The sequence below is a fragment of the Parasteatoda tepidariorum genome, chromosome 6 (assembly GCF_982258835.1).
Source record: "Parasteatoda tepidariorum strain Cologne lab strain chromosome 6, Ptep-v5.0, whole genome shotgun sequence".
Taxonomy (NCBI): domain Eukaryota; kingdom Metazoa; phylum Arthropoda; class Arachnida; order Araneae; family Theridiidae; genus Parasteatoda; species Parasteatoda tepidariorum.
The window spans coordinates 100,251,890-100,272,437 of record NC_141760.1 but is presented as its reverse complement, the minus strand read 5'-3'; the positions used below and the strand labels follow the sequence as shown (position 1 = coordinate 100,272,437).

The following is a 20,548-nucleotide window of genomic DNA, read 5'->3' as shown; positions in this document are numbered from 1 at the left end:
GCAAGTTTTGTTTTTCCTTTTTTGGGACGTGTTATTTATCTTCTAAGAAAATTAAATCTTAAATAGTTTGTAAATAAATTGTATGATTTCAATGGTTTAAAAATATATATGTTTAGGCAAATTTTATACTAAAGGATTAAAAAAATAGTTTTTTTTATAAAATAAACAATCATAAACGCTGAAAAGGAATGTTAATTAATTTTAAATTAATTTTTTTATTTTTAATATTTATTTCTAAAGCTGTAAGGGCATGTTTTGATTAGGAATTAACAAATGGAAAGTGAAAATAAAAAATAACAAAAGATTATAAACATAGATGGCGCTAATCAAGACGTGGAATTATTTATATTTCATTTGCTCACTGCTACGAGCGCTGAATGCTAAGCAATTATGCATATGGCATTGTTAAGTTGTTTGTCTAGGTTTCAAGTCTATTATCACAGTACCAACACTTAAAATTTCTATACTTGTCAAAGGCAATGGCCAAAACTTACGATTATTTATTTAAACTTTTGTTAATTGGTGATTCCGGTGTGGGGAAAACTTGTATACTATTTAGGTTTTCAGAAGATACATTTAATTCAACGTTTATTTCCACGATTGGTGAGTTAGATGCAATTTACCGGTTAATTCCTTTAATTGTGAAGTTGCTCATATCCGCATACTTTCACTGTTAGTCTTTTAATTATCTGCAATTATTATCGTGCGTTTTAATGTGTTGTGGGTTAATTCACGATGAAACAATAAATAATTTACTCTAATCTAATTGCTAATTAAAAATGACTTAATGATTCATTTTTTATCAAAAGTACAATTAAGTATTTGCGACAGAATAATTTTTTCTAATTATTTCGATCTTTTATAATAATAATCTCAAAATGTTTAAAAAATATGATAAAAGTTTTTTTTTTCTTCCTCCATTGCTTAAATAAACAATATATTGCTCCATTGTGAAACTTATTCAGTAGGTATAAACAAAACGTCACTTGATTAGCTATATCCTAAACATTATTGTGTGAAAAGATACTTGATTTCTCAGTTATTATTTGTTAAAATTTACTAGATTAGCCATTCATGACATTTAGCAATATTTCTCAATTTAAAGTTTCTTTTTTATTAAATTTAAAGAGGGAAGTTGAATACAGTTTTAATAAACTATTAGATTACTAATATAATTATTACTAGGTCTGTACTTTGTTAATGTACATAATAATATTATAATTCTGAATGTTTATTTAATAATTAGTATTTATTGTTTCATTAAATTTTCAAGCTTAGAGACCATAAATTTCTAATCTAAAAATTAGAGAATTAGTATTATAAAAACAGTTATGATTGTGTAGCTTAATCATTAAATGTGTACCTATTAATTATATTTGCTAGCATTTCTATATTTTGATGACACTTACAACAATGTTTTTATTACCACTGAGATTTTCATCCAATAGCTTACAGATCCCACTTAAAGATATTAGCTGGTTTTATATTTTGTGTATAAAATATTTGCTGTATTTCCATTGACCAAAGTAAAAATCTTGTATTGTTTCCTACCTTTCTAATTTTTGTTGCATCAAAAATAGCCAATGTAGTTTGAAATATGTTAAGTAATTAATTTAACTGATAAAGTTACCCAAACCTGTTAGATAGATTATTCTAAACCAATTAGAATTCAGCTTGTGAGAAATCGTTTGTAATATATATGTGAAAATTTCCTTATCGGGATGTGATCTAAATTTTGGTGACAACTGTGCAAAGAGACATGAAAAAGAAAAACATTGTGGAAAAGGAGATAGATTCGTAGTAACCCCCTAGCAAACTGTGACATATTTCTTAAAAATAATTGCGATCTTAGCATTAGTGAGAATAGATACTAATACAGATATTTAACCATCTATCCTCCCTTTATATAGAATGCATATTAAACATGAGTTATTTATTTTTGTAGTGTTTTTAATTTTAAATAGATTAAATGTAATAAAATAGTCAACTTCCTAGCGAGAAGTTTTATGTTTTTCTGGACAGAAAAGTGATAAAATCGAAAATTTAGTGTTATTATAAAGAGTGGATAAGTAAACAAAAATAATTTTTTTATCAACTTGATGATATACGCACTTTTTATTTACAAATGAATGTTGTAATTTGAATTTTTCGCTTGTATAATTTAAAAAACAAATATTTGCAAGTAAATAAAGTATTTCTAAGTTATTTTTTTAAAACAAAATTTCATATTTCTATTGATTTTTTTTTATTTTAGTTATTTTATTCTACAAGATTTATGTAAAAAACAATGATTTATTACATGTTTGAAATTTTAAGCTTATATTAAACTAATTCTTTTTTCCTCGCTGTATAGCTTAAAAAAATAAGTTATTTCTGAATAAATAAAATATTTCAAAATTATTTTTTAGCAGAATTTTAAATTTTTATTGATTATTATTTTATAATTTTTTTTTTGCAAGACCTATGTCAAAAATAATTGTTTATTTAAGGTTTTATTTTGAGCTCTAAAGATACTTTCAAGCTCCATTTAATATGAAAACTGAATAGTTAGAAGTAATCAAAACTTATGTGGGTATTGATTTTTCTCTATTTGGCATATTCTACATTTAACCTTTCTATTCAGAGCATAACCTGGATTGTTACTTGAAATCTAGTAAGGTCACAACCAGGTATTGTTGATTGCATAATTCAGGTATGCTCTTCAATTCAGGTGCAATTTTGAAATATTTTTATTTAGTTTTTGTTGTTGCATTTTTACAGGAGGAAATTATTTTACTTTTTTTTCTCCCTTTAAAGATATTTTTAATAAATATTAGAAAACATATTTTTGAACTTAGTATCATTATTCAGCATGAACTTAATATTAAACAATTATTTCGATGTAGTAAGAAGCATTTTTAAAATTATAAAATTAATTTTGGAAATTTCGTTATCAATTAGCAATTACAAATGGAGCTGTGTTGTTTCCAATGCTCCTTTTTTAAATGACTTTTTTTTATAAATCCCATCTCTTTTGTGAGTTTTGTTTTTTCTTTAGTTGCATGTGAGGAAAATACATGTGAGGTCTTTAGTATACATGAGAGGAAAATATTGTGTATTGAGTATAAATTTCTTTACAAAGTTGCCTGGGAAAAAAGTTGCAAGCATATAAAACTTTTCAATTCAAAATTAGGACACTGACTAATTAATATAAACCATAATGAATGAATTAACATAAATGTTAAAAAACTTTTTTTTATGTGATTGTTTATATAGTTTTCAGCTATAAAGAAGCAATACTAAATTTATTTGAGTTCCATAATTTAAACATTCTATTTATAAAATGCTTAGCTAAAATAATTGCTATTTTTATCCTAAGATTCTTATTTGTATCTTTAAGATTTTTACTTCATACTTTTCTTTTTTCACCTTTATATTTAACTTTTTGACTTCAAAAAAAAGTTTAACAGAAAATTGCTTTAATAGAGAAAATAATCTTTAAGTTATGTTTTTTTTTTTTTTTCTCCCTTCAAACTTACAACTTGTTTTAAATGGATCTTTTTTTCTTTTTATATAGCTTAAATAGTTTGTTAAAACATAGATCATTTCTTATTCATGAGAAAGAGTAATTGACTCTAAAAAAAATTTTACTATTTTTTTATAGCCTTTTATAATTTATGACTTTCCTTTTGTTGCAATATGCAATAAAAACACAATGCTTAGTTCTTTCAAAACCATCAGTCTATCTAATAAGTTCTTTGAGCGTAAGATTTTAAAACATGACTCTCGGGTTAGATGATACATTTTTTTACCTTGTAGGCATAGACTTCAAGATAAAAACCATAGAGTTGGATGGTAAGAAAATAAAACTTCAGATATGGTAAGTACAAGCCATTGTCCTTGTGTATGTTTCAAAATCGACATTTTGAATTTGTTTCTGTTTATTTTGCATATTTTTGTAGGGATACTGCAGGTCAAGAACGATTCAGAACAATCACTACTGCCTATTACAGAGGTGCAATGGTATGTGTGGTGCATAGATCATTTAAAAATATGTAAATAAGCATTTAAAAATTATTTCTTTTTAATATATTATAATTGTTTCAGGGTATCATGTTAGTTTATGATGTAACGAATGAGAGATCTTTTGAAAATATTAAGAATTGGATAAGGAATATTGAGGAAGTATGTGAATTCCAAGTGTATTTTTGATTTTCTCTTTTTTTGTGTTCTATCTAAATTAAATATGTTTGATATCACTAAATTTTTATGTTGCTGATGTGGGTATAATATTTAAAATTTCGGGTGAATCCTAGAGCCTACCCCGTGGCGAGTTTTTGAAATCTCGCCAAACTAGGTTTCTGTAAGATATTTCGCGGAGGTATGTTGCAACCTTACGTAACGTCTATTTTGATTTATTTTTTATTTTATTAAAAATATTTTAATAATTTTGTAATTAAATTTTTTTTAGTAATAAAAAACAACCTGAATCCATGTAATACTCGCCAACTTGGCGAGATTTCAAAAAGTCGCCAAGGGGTGGTCTATTCTGGGATTTTACCCAAATTTCTAAATTAGTATTGAATGATAAATACTTATTTATAGTTCCTTGAAAATCTCACTGGTTCTCCTAAATATATTTATTTCCATTATTTCAGCTGCAATTGAGTAAAAAAGTAAATTTGATCAAGTAAGAGACTTCGGCCCATGTTCTACTAATTTGTAAATTAATAAAGGTTTTCAATTTGTTAGTCATTAAAAAAGAATGATTAATTCTTTTGTTCACTCTTGAATCCATAAATCAAAGTGACCTGTGTTAAATCTAATAACCAATATGTTTATGTTTAAAGTTAAATAAATAAGATTAGGAATTAAACAAATAAACATATATTAAGCCTAAAATATCTAATAACCAATATGTTTATGTTTAAAGTTAAATAAATAAGATTAGGAATTAAACAAATAAACATATATTAAGCCTAAAATATGCTATTAAATTCTTTTCTTTTTTTTTTTCAATTTTATTTTAAAATTCATTTATTAAAATGAATCTTGTTAGCAATTAAATTAATTTCAAGTTTTCTTTGTGAAGGAATTTTTTAAAAGTTATTTTATCATGAAGAGATTTTTTTACTTTGGTTATAACTGTTGTGGTGTTCCATATTTAAAAAATTAAGAGATATTTGTGCCAAATAATAACTAATAATTGAAATGCAAGAATTATCGGTATTTTATTTCAAATACTTTTGATTGAAAGCATTTATTTATTAACACTACAATCTATACTTTCTTTTCAATTATCTTTACCTTTCCTTGTTTGATTTGTTGCCTATAAATTTTTTTATTAAGAAAATGTCTTGTGGTAATATTTTCCATCCAGTAAGCATTTTAAAGTTGTTGTTTTTTTTCTTCTCCCACATAATTAAAACATTATAGCATTTGTAATACTTTCCCTAAATTTGGTTAAAAGTATGTTGTAATGTTAATTTTTTTTCTTTTTTTTAAACTTTGACTGCTAAACATTATTAAAGAATATAAAAGGCTTGTTAAGGTTCAGTCTAATGCTACAGTTATGCTTTTTGTCATCAGTGTATTATTATAAATATTAGAAAATGCAAAAAAATTTTGAAAGCTTTTATTCATCAATATTTAAGTTCTAATGAAGCTAACAAATTTGTTTAAAAAAATAATTTTAATATTTATTTAAACTTTTTTAAATTATTGAAAATAATTTAAATTTTATCATTTTTGCATTTAGTATTAAGTTATTAAATATCTTTGCCACTTCAAAAGATAGAAATAAAAAATTAGCTCTTATTTTTTTATTTCACTTAATATCTTTTCTAGGTTACAAAATTAAGGAAATTATTAATTTAATTTAATTATTTTATTTAAGTAAAATATGCCTTTTGCTTACTTTGTAGTGTCTAAAATCTTAAAACATCTAAGTTTTTGATTTATTCTGTAAATAATCATTAGAATGTGTGTATGACTTTTAAACAATTGGGACTTGTTTCTAAGTCTATAAAAAAATTTCAATACTTAGATGGAAATTAAGATTGCGTAAAAATTTTAATTTTGTTTGCTATTTCAAAAGCCATTATAATAAAAATCTTAGTAGACAGTCAATAAATTATTAACATTTCCAACCTCATTGTCTTTTTTGTTTTCAAGTGTTCCTTAACTATTCTTTATAGTATGCTGATAATTGTTTTTTAATACTCTTCTTTTGTATTGAAGATACATTTAATAAACATTTTATTATGAATACAATTTTTAAAATTAAAATTGATATTAAATGTTATGTAATGTAAACTAAATTTACTCTTTATTTGTAATACAAATTTCATTCTCATTTCAATGCTTAAATATTACAAAATCTGTTAACTGTATTTTTATTACAAAACAAATTCAAAAACATTAGATATTTGAAAGAGAATTGAGCTGTACAACTGTGGATCATATATATACCTTTAACAAATTTTGGATTTAATATAGTTGAACTCACTTATAACAAGACTGATTTAACAAAAACTTTGATTTAATGAACAAATTGAAAATGATTGGTTGGGACAACATTAAGTCCATTGAAGCAAAGTTCACTTTTAATGAGTAAACCCCGGCTTTAGCAAGTATCTTTTTTGTGATTTAAAAAAAATTTATGTATTTCCACCTCTTCAGAGTAGCTAATACTTTTTGGAAAAAATTTGTCTAACATTCCAGAGAAAATTGAAAGTTAGTATGAGTCATATATTCAGCAAATAGTGTAATTTTTATGAGAACAGGATTGGCGATGTTTTTAAGGCCACGAGTCTCATCCAAGGAAGAGACAAAAAGACAGTTCATATCAAACTAACTCAAAAATTTTGTGCTATATGGAAAGAACAAATATTTTTTTTCCAGAATTTTGTAGATATTTATGAAATTTTTTCAATTTGTTTCACAAACCCATTTTTTACGAGCACTTGGTTATAACGAGGCAATATTCTGGTCCCTTCACTCTCGCTGTATGCGAGTTTGACAGTATTAACTTAGACTTAGTAAATTTTTATACTTTATAACAAATTTTGGGACAAATGAAGTTTATTGTGAACTATTTTTAGTTACCCAGAATCAAGTTAATTGCTTGGATTTTGTTTTCATGTAAATCTGTCTATATTTACTAAGAATGAAATGTTTTGTAATTATCCATCAATAATTGTTCTAATCTCTCCTCTCTTTTTTTTAAAGCATGCTTCAACAGATGTTGAGAAAATGATTTTAGGTAATAAATGTGATGTGAATGATCGAAGACAAGTTTCAAGAGAGAGAGGAGAACAGGTATATACCCAGTTGCATTTGGTATTTTATGTTTTTCTTTTGTAAAGCACTTTTTTCCAAATGTTCTTTATTAAAATTGATATTTAGCATTAATCTGTTAAGGAGTAGACAATTTTGCTAAAAATCACTTCCAGAGAATTCAAAGAAAAAATAAAATCAAGAATATGAACACCACCTGTTTTAACTCTTAAAATAAACTACCTCTTACAACACTTCACAAGTAGAGAAAATACAATATGATTGGTGAATTTATTGAACCCTTTGGTTAAATTAACTTAGGTTATGAATGCATGCAGACAACTCCAGGCAATATACACTTCAAACTCTCAATAATAGAAAGTAATCAATATTTCATAATATTGATTAATGGTCAATTGATTGATTATCAATATTCATAATATTGATATGGGCCCTCATTGGACCAATATTAACGAATCTTGACTCAATTAATGTTCAAAGGGCTGATATTGACCCTGTATAGAACTGTCCGATTTGGCCAAAATTTTACAGCCAATATTGGCTCTATATAGAGCTTTCAGATTCACCTGATATTTTCGATTCATTATTCAGCCTATATTGTCGGTATATAGGCCGATATAGGACCAATATTAAAAAATCTAGGCATCCCAATGTTGGTCCCTCGCTCGACGTTAGTGTAGGTCTCATATTGAGCCCAACCGGGGCCAAAGTAAAATGGTTATGGATTTTTGATCACTAAATATGCCCAGTACTTCCTAAATTAAGAATAGATAAATCTTTCTTCATTGATAGAGATTCAAATTTATTGAGCAGTAATGCTTAAAGAAGACGCCCGGTGGCTGAGCGGTAGCGCTTCGCGCTGTCGTGCCACAGGTCCCTGGTTCGATCCTCGGGCAAGGCCGACTCAGCCTTTCATCCCTTCAGTGGGTCGATAAAAAATGAGTACCAAGCATGCTTGGGAACTAACACTGGGGGTTCCGCGTTCGGCTGACCACCTGACCGGAACATATGCTCCTGCACCCCAAAGCCCAAGGTCAAGAAAACTGAGATGGGCACAGTCGGCTTTGGCCCTCTTAATGGGCTGTCGCGCCACTGAGTTAGTTACTGCTTAAAGAAAATGGTTTGAATAATTTCCTCCAGACTTTAGTTACCTGTTCACTCGCTGTCAATGAAAAAAATATTAGTTTTCAAAGTGCAAAAATTGAAACTATGCTCAACTGATGATCCTTAATTACGATTATTGCCAGAAGTTGGTGGTGTTTAAATTTGAAATCATTAATTTTAGACACATGAAAAGGCATTTTTCTGATCTTCTTAACTGTTTAAAAAATAACTCATTAAAATTCATTGACTTATTGTGTCAGCATTTGCCTTTAAGTATAATTTTTTTCAGTGTATTTTAACAGGGTGCATAGCGATTTTAAAAAGTGCTTATTTTTTATTTACATTTTTAAAAAAGCCCTTAAAGGTGCTTAATTTTCTATCTTTTAAAAAGAGGTTTTTTTCCTTTGCCATGTCAATTGTCTTTCTAAATTACAAAAAGTGCATGATTTTTGCAATTTTCTCTACAATGTTTATCAGAAACTAGTTATTTTCTCATGATTATGTAAAATTTCTGAAAACATTTTTGAATTTGATTGATTTTATGTTTATAAATTAAGAGCTTTAAACGATAGAAAAAAATATTATTTTTATTATTGAACAGATCCTAATTATGAATTATTTTTTTTTTTTGGAAAGTGATAAAAAAAATTTTGAGTGCTTAAAAAGTGCTTATTTTTTGTTGAAAAATCTGGCTGCGCACTCTGTTTAAGTACCTTGATATTTGAAAACACGAAGTCTTTGATGTTATTAACAAATTAATCTTGTTGCACTAATTAAGTTAATGGTTACAAATCAATTTTTTACTTTGTACATCTGAAAAAAAGGTATGTTTAAAGACTACTTAGAATTTTTGATTTATTAATATTTTATGAAGATTTTCAATTCAGGTATAGTAAAAAAAATGAGTACAAATCTAATTTTTAAAAATGTTTAATATGAAAAGATAATTCCTATTTATCTGATAATTTTTTTAGAAAAATAATTTGAAAATTTGTTTATTAGGATGTACAAATATCCCACCTTGACTAGAAAGTTTAGAAAATTCCTTAGAAAATACTTTTAAAAAAGTAACATTTTACAAATATATATATTAATTAATTGTATAATTTGCTAATATTTGTTGTTATGCAAATGTTTCTTTTAATGGTTAATACCTTTTTCAAAAATTATTCATTATGAGAATGAAAATTCATTATGAGCATCTGATGAAAAATTAACTTATTGATGAAATAAGTGATTTTTGTTTCTCATGTTGAACAAGAAATGTGTTTAAGCTAAATGATGTTTAACTTATAAGATTTTGATAAATTTTATAAAAATTACAAAAATATGCTTTTTACTATACACATCATCATTTAATGTTCCTGATTAAATGTTTATTTATATAGCTTGCTGTGGAATATGGAATACGTTTTATGGAAACAAGTGCAAAAAATAGTATTAACGTGCAGGATGCATTTTTGTCACTGGCAAGGGATATCAAAACTAAAATGGAAAAGAAAATGGTAATTTTAGTTCTTTCTTTATTTTTTCCCTTTCTGTTGCTAATGACAGGATCATTCCAGACTTTTCGGTAAAATATCCTTTTTTTTTTTTTTGAAATTTTTTTATTTTATTTTTGTGAGGGGGAAAAAAACATAAAAACTGTGAGGAGTTAAAATTTTGAAATGACAATTTCACTGACTCTGTTTTTCAAAAAAATTTTGTGAAGCACCCTTTTTTAAGATAAAATTACTTGAAGAAGGTCCATTTTTGCAATAAAATGTTTTATCTCAATTTACATTGTAAAATAATCTTTATACTAAAGTGATTTTCATAGTAAATATGTGAAAGTTCTATTTTAAAAATAAAATAGTATAACGGAACAAATTTTTGTTAATATTATTATTAGTTTTTAACTCTGAGCAGTTAAGCTATTTTGAGTTCATAATAGGATTTAAGTTTTGAGCAATACAACCATTTCTGGCTCCTTTGTCATTAAACTTAATGTTTAATCCAGCTTCTCAAATTATCTCTCTCTCATACACTCTCACACACAAATAATTATCTTAAAGCAAAATAATACACATTTTTAAAAATATTTTGTTTATTCAGCATATTTGACTCTAAAGAGAAAAATATAATAAGGATTTGTTGGAATTAATCCTTATAAATTTATCAATTTGATTAAAAATTTCTTTACAACTAATATTTTTATAAATATACTTTAATTGTTTTTAAAGCCATTAAATTCAATACATTTATGTATGAAAGCCAGTATTTTAAAAATATGAATGCCATATAATTGTATGTATGCCAGTATTTTATGAAGTAAAACACTCCCTTTAACTATAAAGTTTTTTTTTTTTTTTAAATGTTACATATCCCTTAATGATTTGATTTTAATTTCTTATTTAGGAAGCGACTCAACCATCTAAAACCTGCGGTCATCAATTAAAGGCAAATGAACCTGTGAAAAAGTCACGGTGGTTTTGTGGAATACTATGACATATTTTATTTTTTCTAAAAAACTGGAATATATTGAATCAATTATGTTCAGTATCATTATTGTTGTACATAAAGGTTTAGGAATTGAAACAAGTCAAATTAAGAGAAGATGTACTCATAATTTGCTGATATATTTTTGTAATTTGTACATATCAAACTAATTTGCCTTTGCTGGTCAATATAAAAGCTTCATTTTATACTCAGTGTTTTCAAGTTCTTAGCCTCTGCTGTACTTAAAGTATTCTTTTCTTTTTTTTTTAATTTTATCCTTTATTTGTAAAAGAAAAGTTTTTATAGCAATGATATCTGCTATTGTTTTAGTCTTTTAAGTTTTACTGATTATGCCGTATTCAATTCCAGTTATAGTTACTCAGTAACTCTATGGATATAGATTTTTACTCTGTGCTTAGCTAATTGAGATAGGACTATTTAATGGAATAAGTCAACTCATTAAATTATTTATAGTTAATATATTAAGTATAAAACAAGATACTATTACTGAGAGAAACTGTTTTTATTGCTCAAATTTTTAGCGGAATCTGGTGTTAGTGTTTTTTGTGTTCTATTTAAAAAAAGAAAAATATGCAATGTTAAAAAGTTTCACACCACATTTACTTTTGTATATAAATGCATAGTGATGCCAAATCAGAAAAATTACTAAATTTTTATTGAACTTCATTGGTTTTGGTGAATATTACCCTAAATAATCTTTTTTCTACTCAGAGCCAGTTGAACATGCTCTGATTTTCAAATATTAATACTCCATTAGCTCGGACTTTAAGAGCAATCCTGATAACCGTTTCAACATGTCGTGATTCTTTATTTAGTAAACATTTGGTTTTTTGATATTTAAAATAACTTCGAAAGAAAAGACATAACAGAGCTCATTTAAATACTTAGGAAAAAAGAATATTATAATCACATAATTTTAGAAATTAAGGGACCATTTTTTCTGTACTGGCCAAGCTGGTTTGCTTAATTTGCAGCAGTCAGGTTCTCAATTTTCAAATACATATTTAAGACAGTTTTTTTTTTTTAAATTCAAATTATTTTCATACATAAAAAGGCAAGAATATTTTCACTCTCTGGCATTTAAACAAATTAAAAAAATTTAACTCCTTGTAAAGTAACAGTTTGTTTGGAACAGTTTCCAATGACTTTGAAAACACAGAAATCGTCCTTTGATGAACTGTTATTTGAAAATATTTAACTAAAATATTATCTAATTGCAGCATACATCTAAAGTTTAAATTTTTCTCATATTTCTGAAATAATGTAAACCTTTTTCTATTCAATTTTATCAAGTATTGTTTGGAAGTGGTTTGTTTCTAAAGGTTTATTGTTATACTTATTTATAGTTACCTGTTCCTAATTTTATGGAAAATGTTCTTCCTGTACATCCTGTTATTTAGCACCCTGTTACTCACTTCCCTTGTACATACACAAATTTCATATTATAAATCAAACTACCTAGTTTTGGGATTAACTTATATATAAATTTTCAAATAAAATTGTGTCATAATATAAAATTATATTGATAATTAACCTTTTAAAATTGACCTGAACTTTCAATTGGAAGTATAGTTACATAAATGCTAAAATACTCCTTTCATCAGTTGTACTTAATTTTAAAAATTTTAACTCGTTCAAGTTAAATAAATTGGTAAGTTTAAAAAAAATGTGGTTTATTAGTTATTTTTATAGATATTTGTAAAATATGCATTTCTTGAATCAGTATTTTTGAAGTTCTAATAACCCTTTTTTTATATTGTGTGAAGGAGTGTTATGAAACACATTACATTTGCTATGTAAAATCATTTTTCCTTTGAAAATGTCATTCATAAGAGAGAAAGAGATATAAATGATTTTAAAGTACTTATTATTTTATGCTAAAAGCATGGTTTTATTGGCCTGTATGATAACCTTTTAAAATTGTGACTTAGAATTACACTATACCAGTAAATAAGATCTTGATTTATTATCATGGGTTGTTTTTGATAAATGCATTAACTTTTTTTTTATAGTTCTATAAATTGTGATTAATTTTGAACCTTTTATAAATATTCTTATAAAAAACATAGTATATAGACCTGTTAAGGTTTTTATTGTTATTATTACATTTTTAGAATCTTTTAGCTGATTTATGTATTATGTCCTAAAAGGTTTAAAAAAAGTATTCAACTTATGTGCAAATCTCAAGCTATTAAAAATATTTTCTAAGTGCAAGAATGTCTATTGCAAATTAATCTTTTCTTGTGATTTATTTTAATCGAGCAATGAATTGAGAGAGAAAAACAGGGATTTTAAATGTAGGCATCTTCCAGTAGCTCACTCTGTTGAAAAATAATTTTTTTTTTTAAATCTCCATGTATTATGTAATCTTCAACTTGTAAAAAGATTGCAATATACAAGCTATTAAAAAGTCTATGTAAAGCAAAGTTTTTAATAAAACTATAAAAACAAGTTTTAGTTTTCTTTCCCATTAACATTCTTTAAATAAAATAAATATTAATAGTTGAATAAATTGGGCATCTTGATTTATTTGAATGTTTTTGTACTGTGTTTTTTGACAGGATATTAACGCTTAAGACAGTTAGGAAATAGCGAATGATTTCTGAAATTAATGTTCACTATTTAAAATTAAATTTAAATATTGTTTATTTAATGAGGACCATTAATTTTTGAAATTTTTCACTACTAATAGTAGTTATCAATTATTCTCCATGTTATCAGGAAATTAATCCAATGCATAGCTGCCAATTTCCCAGTAGATTACTGGATTTTGCCAGTTTTTTCTGGTCTTAGTTTAATTAAAATTCTCCTTGTTTTTATAAATTTTAGAAAATTCCTTAAAATTGAGTAAGTTTCCTACACAAATCCCTATTAAAATAGAATTTTTGTACAGATTATTGCTTTCTTGTTTGAATAATTAAATAAGTATTACTAATACATAATGAAGCAAACCTCATTTATAGAAATAAGTCCAAAACTTTTTTTGTTATAAAATGTTCAGTTTGTTTTTATTCAGAACTCTCTTTTTAATTTAATTAAAAAAATCTTTTAGCTGTTTCTGACGAATTAAATGCTTTTTAATATTTGAAATTATGAGTATATATAATGCATAACATTTCAAATGTGTTTGATGTCAATCATAACTGGAAAATATTGAAATTTTTGTATTTTTATGACTATAAAATTCCCAGAAATTCCCCATTTGTAAAATATTTAGTACATTATGCAATAATTATCATGAAATTTATATTTCGTAAAATCTACTGGATTTTTTTCCTATCCATGCTGGCAGCTATGCAAATCCATGTTTAATATCTAAGTTGTTGACGCCTGAGTCAAAGACACCTAATGAAATGGTGATTCTGGAAATTTTAGCATGAGAGACTTTAAAAGATTAGAAAGCAATCTGATGAAGGAAATTTAATGAGAAACTTTGCTAGACATCCTAATTTTATCCTAGTATTTAACTATTTGTATTTGATTGGAATTGCTCTGGTTGCATTCGAAAATTAGTTGTAGACTGACTAAACACGAAAAAACAGACTTGACAGTAATTATTATAAAAGTAGTTATTAAAATGGCATAGTTTAAATCTAGGAAACACGATATAGCATTATGTACAAACATTGCTTCAACAAGAATAATATACTAATATGTTTTAGTAGGTTTTGAGTAAATATAGCAATCCAAAAGAAAAATCTGTTCTCAGAAGGCAGTTGACCTCTAGTTTATGAATAAAATTCATTTTTACAAATGTATTATCCTTGAAAATTTATATTACAGACAATATTACATAAATATTTGTCTATTTAAGGTATATTTTAATAAGAAGTGAGATTTTGACAATTCTATTCTGTATAAAAGTTTAAAACACAAAATTATAACATATCTGAGTGGTAAATGTTAGATTTGTAAGAAAATTAACGCCAACCTTTAAATATATGTATAGAACACTTTATTCACGTTAAAATATTGAAAAAGATGTAAAAAATAAATATTTAACGAAAATTAATATTAACCCTTACCCAGTATGGAACACCGGACCTCTAGGTGTACAAATGTCTTTACTATCTAAATATTCGTGGCAGCAGCGCCATGGGATAGGTTTAAAAGAAATTTGTAGACTTAAAGCTCGGGATTCGATACCGGTTAAGGGATAATTATTTATTAAATTATTTTATATCTTTTTCAACATTTTTACCTGAATAATGTGTTCTATATATAAAAATTATTATTTTTCTTTAGGAATGAGAGAAAAATATCTAAGAAACTGATAAATTTCGGCTTCAATGCTACGCATATGAATCACATCGTAATACAAACTTATAATTTTCAAACTCATCCAGAAATTATAGTTTAATAACCATCGTATCAAAGAAAATTTTTATAGATAACATAGGAGGCCCACAATGGCCCAAAATAGGTTCCGTTAAAAAACCGGAAGAAGGTTCTTGAGGCTAAATGTTCGTGGTTGAAGCGTAAAGCGGTTTATATGTATTTATATAATAGTGCGTTTATTAGCGTTAAAATGAGGAAATTCGATGTCAATATTCTGTATTACATCATGGCCCTATATCTCTCCTTAATATTGACCCATAATATTCATATTGGATCACTTATTATATTACCGGGTACTAGTGTACTCAACCAGAAGAAATAATTATAGGCTTATTAGGGGGTACACAATGTGGCCCTATAGGTTACTGTTCGACATGGGCCTCCGTGGTCATCTACCGATTTTTATCAAAAACTTTTTGAATCGCAGATATTTCCGGTTCTAAGTGTGCAATCCGTTTTCTGTTGTTTTCATCCAATCTGAAGGTGTTCTACAAGACAGTGTTTTAAGCGTCATACCTTTCATTGTAGTTAGCTCTGCTCCTTGCGAGGGATGCGGAGATACAAAGAAATGGACGAAGGAGACGAAAATGTAGATAAGATAGTTCGTGATAGGTTTAGAGAGTTTTTAAGTTTCAATTTAGTCGTACGCATTGGAAACTTATTAGTGTTCTTAGTGCTGAAGAAGCAAAGTGCTTGGAGAAAGGGGAGTGTGGAGTAAGTATTAAATGCATTTTATGTTGCTTAATTTAACATGAGATTAACAGTGTCTAGCTGAAATATGCATAACATATTTTCTAACATTTAGAAATCAAATTAGTTTCTTATTTAATCCTTTTTTAATGAATAAAAATCATTAATATAATCTGTAATCTTTTTATTCCACAACCTTGAGTTGAGTGCAGAAAAAAAAAAATATTTTTAGCGATTCCCTCGTCCTTCAGGGAGTTTACTAAAAAAAAACCTTCTTTAGGTAAACACATGGTGTCGCGCCCCGGGGCACCCTAGTGATCTGTCCTCCCTTCTGTTTCCTCTCCCTTTTCTCCTTTCTCTTCCCTCTGGTCGTGGTTGCCGAATTTTCTGGTGAGGGCTTTTTGTCTGTGTTCGATTACCACCCTGTTGTTTTGGACCCATATGGAAAGAGCCCACCCACGTGTTCACCGTGCGTGGAGACCCGTGTCCCTGGAAAAGAGGATCCTGGCAGTTGAGAGGTATCCTGGTACCCCAATGCACTGCTTTGGCCAGTGCTTCAGGTAAACAGGAAGTGCACATTGGCCTGTGTACAGTCCGCAAAAAAAAAAACGAATCACCCTGAATAACTTTCGTTCTAATGATCGGATTTTCACGAACTAAGTGTCAATCTTAATGGTTCCTGGGGGTGACCTCAAATATGCTAATTAATTAGTGCTAACTATTAATTAAGTTACGAAATCAGACACAAAAACGTACTTTCTCTGAATAAACATGCATTTTTTTTTACATATTTGGATTTCTTATCTTCAAAATATAGGGGGTAGCCGCAATCTGGGAAATGTGGTCCCCATAGTTTGGTCAGGAGAGCGATTCAAAGTTCGTACCCCTTAATGTTAATTTCGCTTTTTGTGTTTTCAGTCATATTTTCAAAACTAATGAAGCAATTCAAAAAAAAATTGCACTCACTCATAAAACTCATTTACCCAAAGATAATTTCATGCAAAAAATAATTTTTAATAATTATTTATTATTTTTTATTATTTAATTAAAGTGAGGATGAAAAAATATTGAATTATAAGGTATGAATTTTTTTATACCATATTAATCTACATATTTTTCAATTGAAAAATCTAAAGTTTCAACTCTTTTTACTTATTAGAAGCTGAGAAAATTAAAATTAATTATTTTTAAAAAAATAATTTGGCGACAATAAAGAAATAACTAATTGGTGCGATTAATATTAAAATGTGATAAACTTGGGAGGAACTTGACTTCGCGCGCGTAGCGTAAAATTTCATTCATATTTTTTTCGCTAATAATCGTTTGCTAATCTTTTTATTTTTATTTCTTTCACACTATAAAATACGATGTTTCTTTTTTAGTCATTTAATAATTTATTTGCAATTTAGTAAAGAATTTTGAATAAAAAACACTTTATTCAACAAATGTCTAGTTTTAAAAAAGCGTGCTTCTGATAGAATACACCAGATTGTGCTTATTTAATGTGATTATTTTTTATTTTTTTTATTTTGTTTTTCAATAACTGATACAATTTCAATAATATACATACGTATGAATAGATTTGGAATAATATATTTATCAATTTCTTGAATATATATTTTATAAATATTAATAAAAATACGTAGTCAACATTTTTAAACATCTCTCACAACATCGCAAATTTCTCAACATCTTATAGGGTAAACTAAACACTGAAGGAACACTTAAGCTTAGCTTGCCTTTAAAAAAATTCATAAAAATTTCAAAATTTGTAATTTTAGCTAAATGATGGTTTCGACATATTTGTTATTAAATGCAAATTATGTAAAAAAAGTTATATAACTTACATAATATTGTTTTAAGCTTTTGGTGGTTTAAATAATAAGTAGTAAGATGACCAAGTGAAGGAACAGTTCTTACCAGTGAATAAACACTAAATTTTCCAGAGAATGAACACTTAATTTTGATAATGTTTGATGCTCGTTAGGAATCCATAGGCCACACAAATGTCTAAAAACAAGATTTTTCTTGGAATTACGACATATAACCATAGTTAATGTGGAAAATTTTACTTTTTTTTCAGTCATGGAATGGAAAGTAAAATATGTTTGAATACATAATTAAAAAAAAATGTTTTTCATTTTTTTCTCACAGTTTAATAGTCCGTTCTAAATTATGAATGTTTATCATTGTGTAATCTGATGATGTTTTTATTATTATTATAATTCGATCATTTTTTTGTTTAATCTTTTCCTCATATTTTTTAAGCTTTTTTTTAAATCTTTTTAAGTACTTTTTTTCTCTTCGTCATGAGTAATTTATTTCTTTTGATTTAACCTTCCTCTTTTTTCCAAATTTTTGGCCAATGTAAATGTATCTTCGAAATTTCTTTTGATTTTTCAGTTCCATTTCCAGAATTCCTCACTGGATAATAAATGAGAAAAAGGAGTTTCGAAGTTTGAGTAAAACCCATCTCTCATTGACTTATATCTAGTAGTTACTTATGAAACCAATCGTTTTTGCAACTAACAATGCCTCAAGAGGACTTATCTCAAAATCGGTTTTCAAGATACTTTCATTATTAATGTTAGTTGTCTCAGCTTCAGAGCCAAAATTTGATTATACAATTGTTCTTTTTGAAATAAATTCTTCAATATTGAGAAAAGCGCAGGCTATTGGATATTTGGGAGATTAAACTTTTCTGCCAATGTTCCTTTAAAAATTTGCAACATAACTTGTGAGATTTCCTTCTCAAGCTTCTGAATAAATAGCGCATCGTTACTCTCGAAGCATGTGTTTTGTTGATAAGTTGTCTTGCTCATTAACTCTTGGTGTCTGTTTTGCATGCATTTGTTACAGTCAACGTTTTCTACATCGAATGAAAAAATATCGCATTTCATAAAAGCATTTTAACTTCATAAGTTGATGCCTCAAATCTTATTTAAAAATGGATGTAAAATTTTCTAGACATATTGTTTTACAATTCTTTTGTTTTCAAGATCTAACGAGATTTCCAAGAATTACGCAGAAAACTAAACCAGAAAATTTGTTTTGAGGAACAAAACTTGCTCAGTTTCAAATTGATATGAGATTTATACCTATCCAGAAGAAGCAAAATTAGGAATTTGATTGCATTTTTAATTAGCCATGGGTAGAAACATTTGCAATATAATTGTAAAATGTTGCTGCGGTCATCGTTTCATTTCATGAATAGCTTTTTCCAATGAAATATGTAGCAGGGACTGATTCTGTAATATCTCTACGAATTCTTCTGTAAGGAGAAACTACCAATGGAGGTACTTTTTCTTTCCTAGGTACTTTAGAATATAAATCCTTATAATTTTTAAGGCCGCAGATTTTTCCCGTTTAAGGGCAGTATTCAACTCTTGTTTCATTCGCATTGTAAATGCAATCACTTTATAAAAGGATGTCAGGGCTACTTCCCTCCTAAAGATTCTCTGAAGTTCTTAAAACCAGTATTTCGAATATTATTCTCTAAGGGAAGTTTTGCCTTTTGAAATTATCTTCGCATTGCACTGAGTTATCGGTGGATGTCACCTTAAAAAAACTTCACCCATTTTTCACCTAGATAATTGTCTTTAAGTGGATTTTTCCTACCAGTTCCCGTTAGGACATTAAAGACGGCAATAGGATAATAATTTAGCTAATTATTGGCACAAAATCCTGCAAAGATTCCATTCAAGCTTTTATTATTATATTTAGTTGTTATATTTAGTTAATAAACATAGTTTATTAAGGAGTCTAAGGTATGATGTAATAACTAATCACTACATTTATAAAGATAAATAATAAATTAATTATTATTATAATTCTTTAAATAAATTTAGCAATTAAATTTGCATATTTAAATGAAATAGTTATAGGAACTATTCATACAACATTTAACTGAATTTTAGGAGTCCTCTATGTCGCTGAACTACAAATTATCCAAGTAAAATCATATTTCACACATACTATTCATTCACTGGGAAATCTATTCTCAGTGAAGGAACATGCCTGTTCCTTCACTGGTTAGAAGTTGTTTTTTTTATTTTTAACATAATTTTGATTTATAATATGACAAAAAGTACAAGAAAATTAAAAATTTTCTTTTATTTTCATTAACTTGAAAAAATCCCAGTAAAGGAACACTTGTTTATACATTGGTTTTTCATCGTTCTGTAATCCAGTTAATAAACACCCCCTAATCTCAGTACTTGCTTATGTTATGATGCTTAAAATAAATAAAACGTAACTTCAATGACCATATTTTGAATTCTTTTTTTCACAATGAAAAGAAAAAGCATTATTATATGCAATTAATTGTAGTTTAAACGGATAACAACAAACACTGACCTTATAATTTTGTCAAAGAAACAAGGCGTTGAACAGATACTAACAAATTCAAAACTTTTTCCAGAGAAGACTCAAAGACCAGATAACTAAATGCATTGTAAAAGGACTTCCTATTGTTAGGTAGTAAGCTACTCTTACCAATCAATCTAAATTAAAACGTTTAAAATCTTATTTCTAAGAAATATCTATGAAATGCTCCTTCATTTGTTGGTTTACCCTATATCATCCTTATCTTAAAAGAAATTTCCGGAAGTGTATCGCAGAACTATTTTACCAACTATTT

At 26.9% G+C, this 20,548-nt stretch overlaps 1 protein-coding gene across 1 annotated transcript; it reads left to right on the top strand.

The window, feature by feature from the left end:
* Positions 1-179: 179 nt before the first annotated feature.
* Rab8 (RAS oncogene family member Rab8) lies at positions 180-13,332 on the top strand. Its single transcript, XM_016072758.5, has 7 exons — positions 180-603; positions 3,799-3,859; positions 3,942-4,002; positions 4,087-4,164; positions 7,210-7,299; positions 9,771-9,887; positions 10,780-13,332. The coding sequence occupies exons 1-7, from the start codon at positions 480-482 to the stop codon at positions 10,867-10,869; spliced, it is 621 nt and encodes a 206-aa protein (XP_015928244.1). The 5' UTR covers positions 180-479; the 3' UTR covers positions 10,870-13,332.
* The last annotated feature ends 7,216 nt before the right edge of the window (positions 13,333-20,548 follow it).

Excerpts from the sequence above, each read along its gene's own strand:
- Rab8 (XM_016072758.5), top strand. The coding sequence starts at position 480 with ATGGCCAAAACTTACGATTATTTATTTAAACTTTTGTTAATTGGTGAT. Across the intron at positions 604-3,798 it reads AACGTTTATTTCCACGATTG|GCATAGACTTCAAGATAAAA; the intron begins GTGAGTTAGATG and ends TTTACCTTGTAG. Across the intron at positions 3,860-3,941 it reads AAAATAAAACTTCAGATATG|GGATACTGCAGGTCAAGAAC; the intron begins GTAAGTACAAGC and ends ATATTTTTGTAG.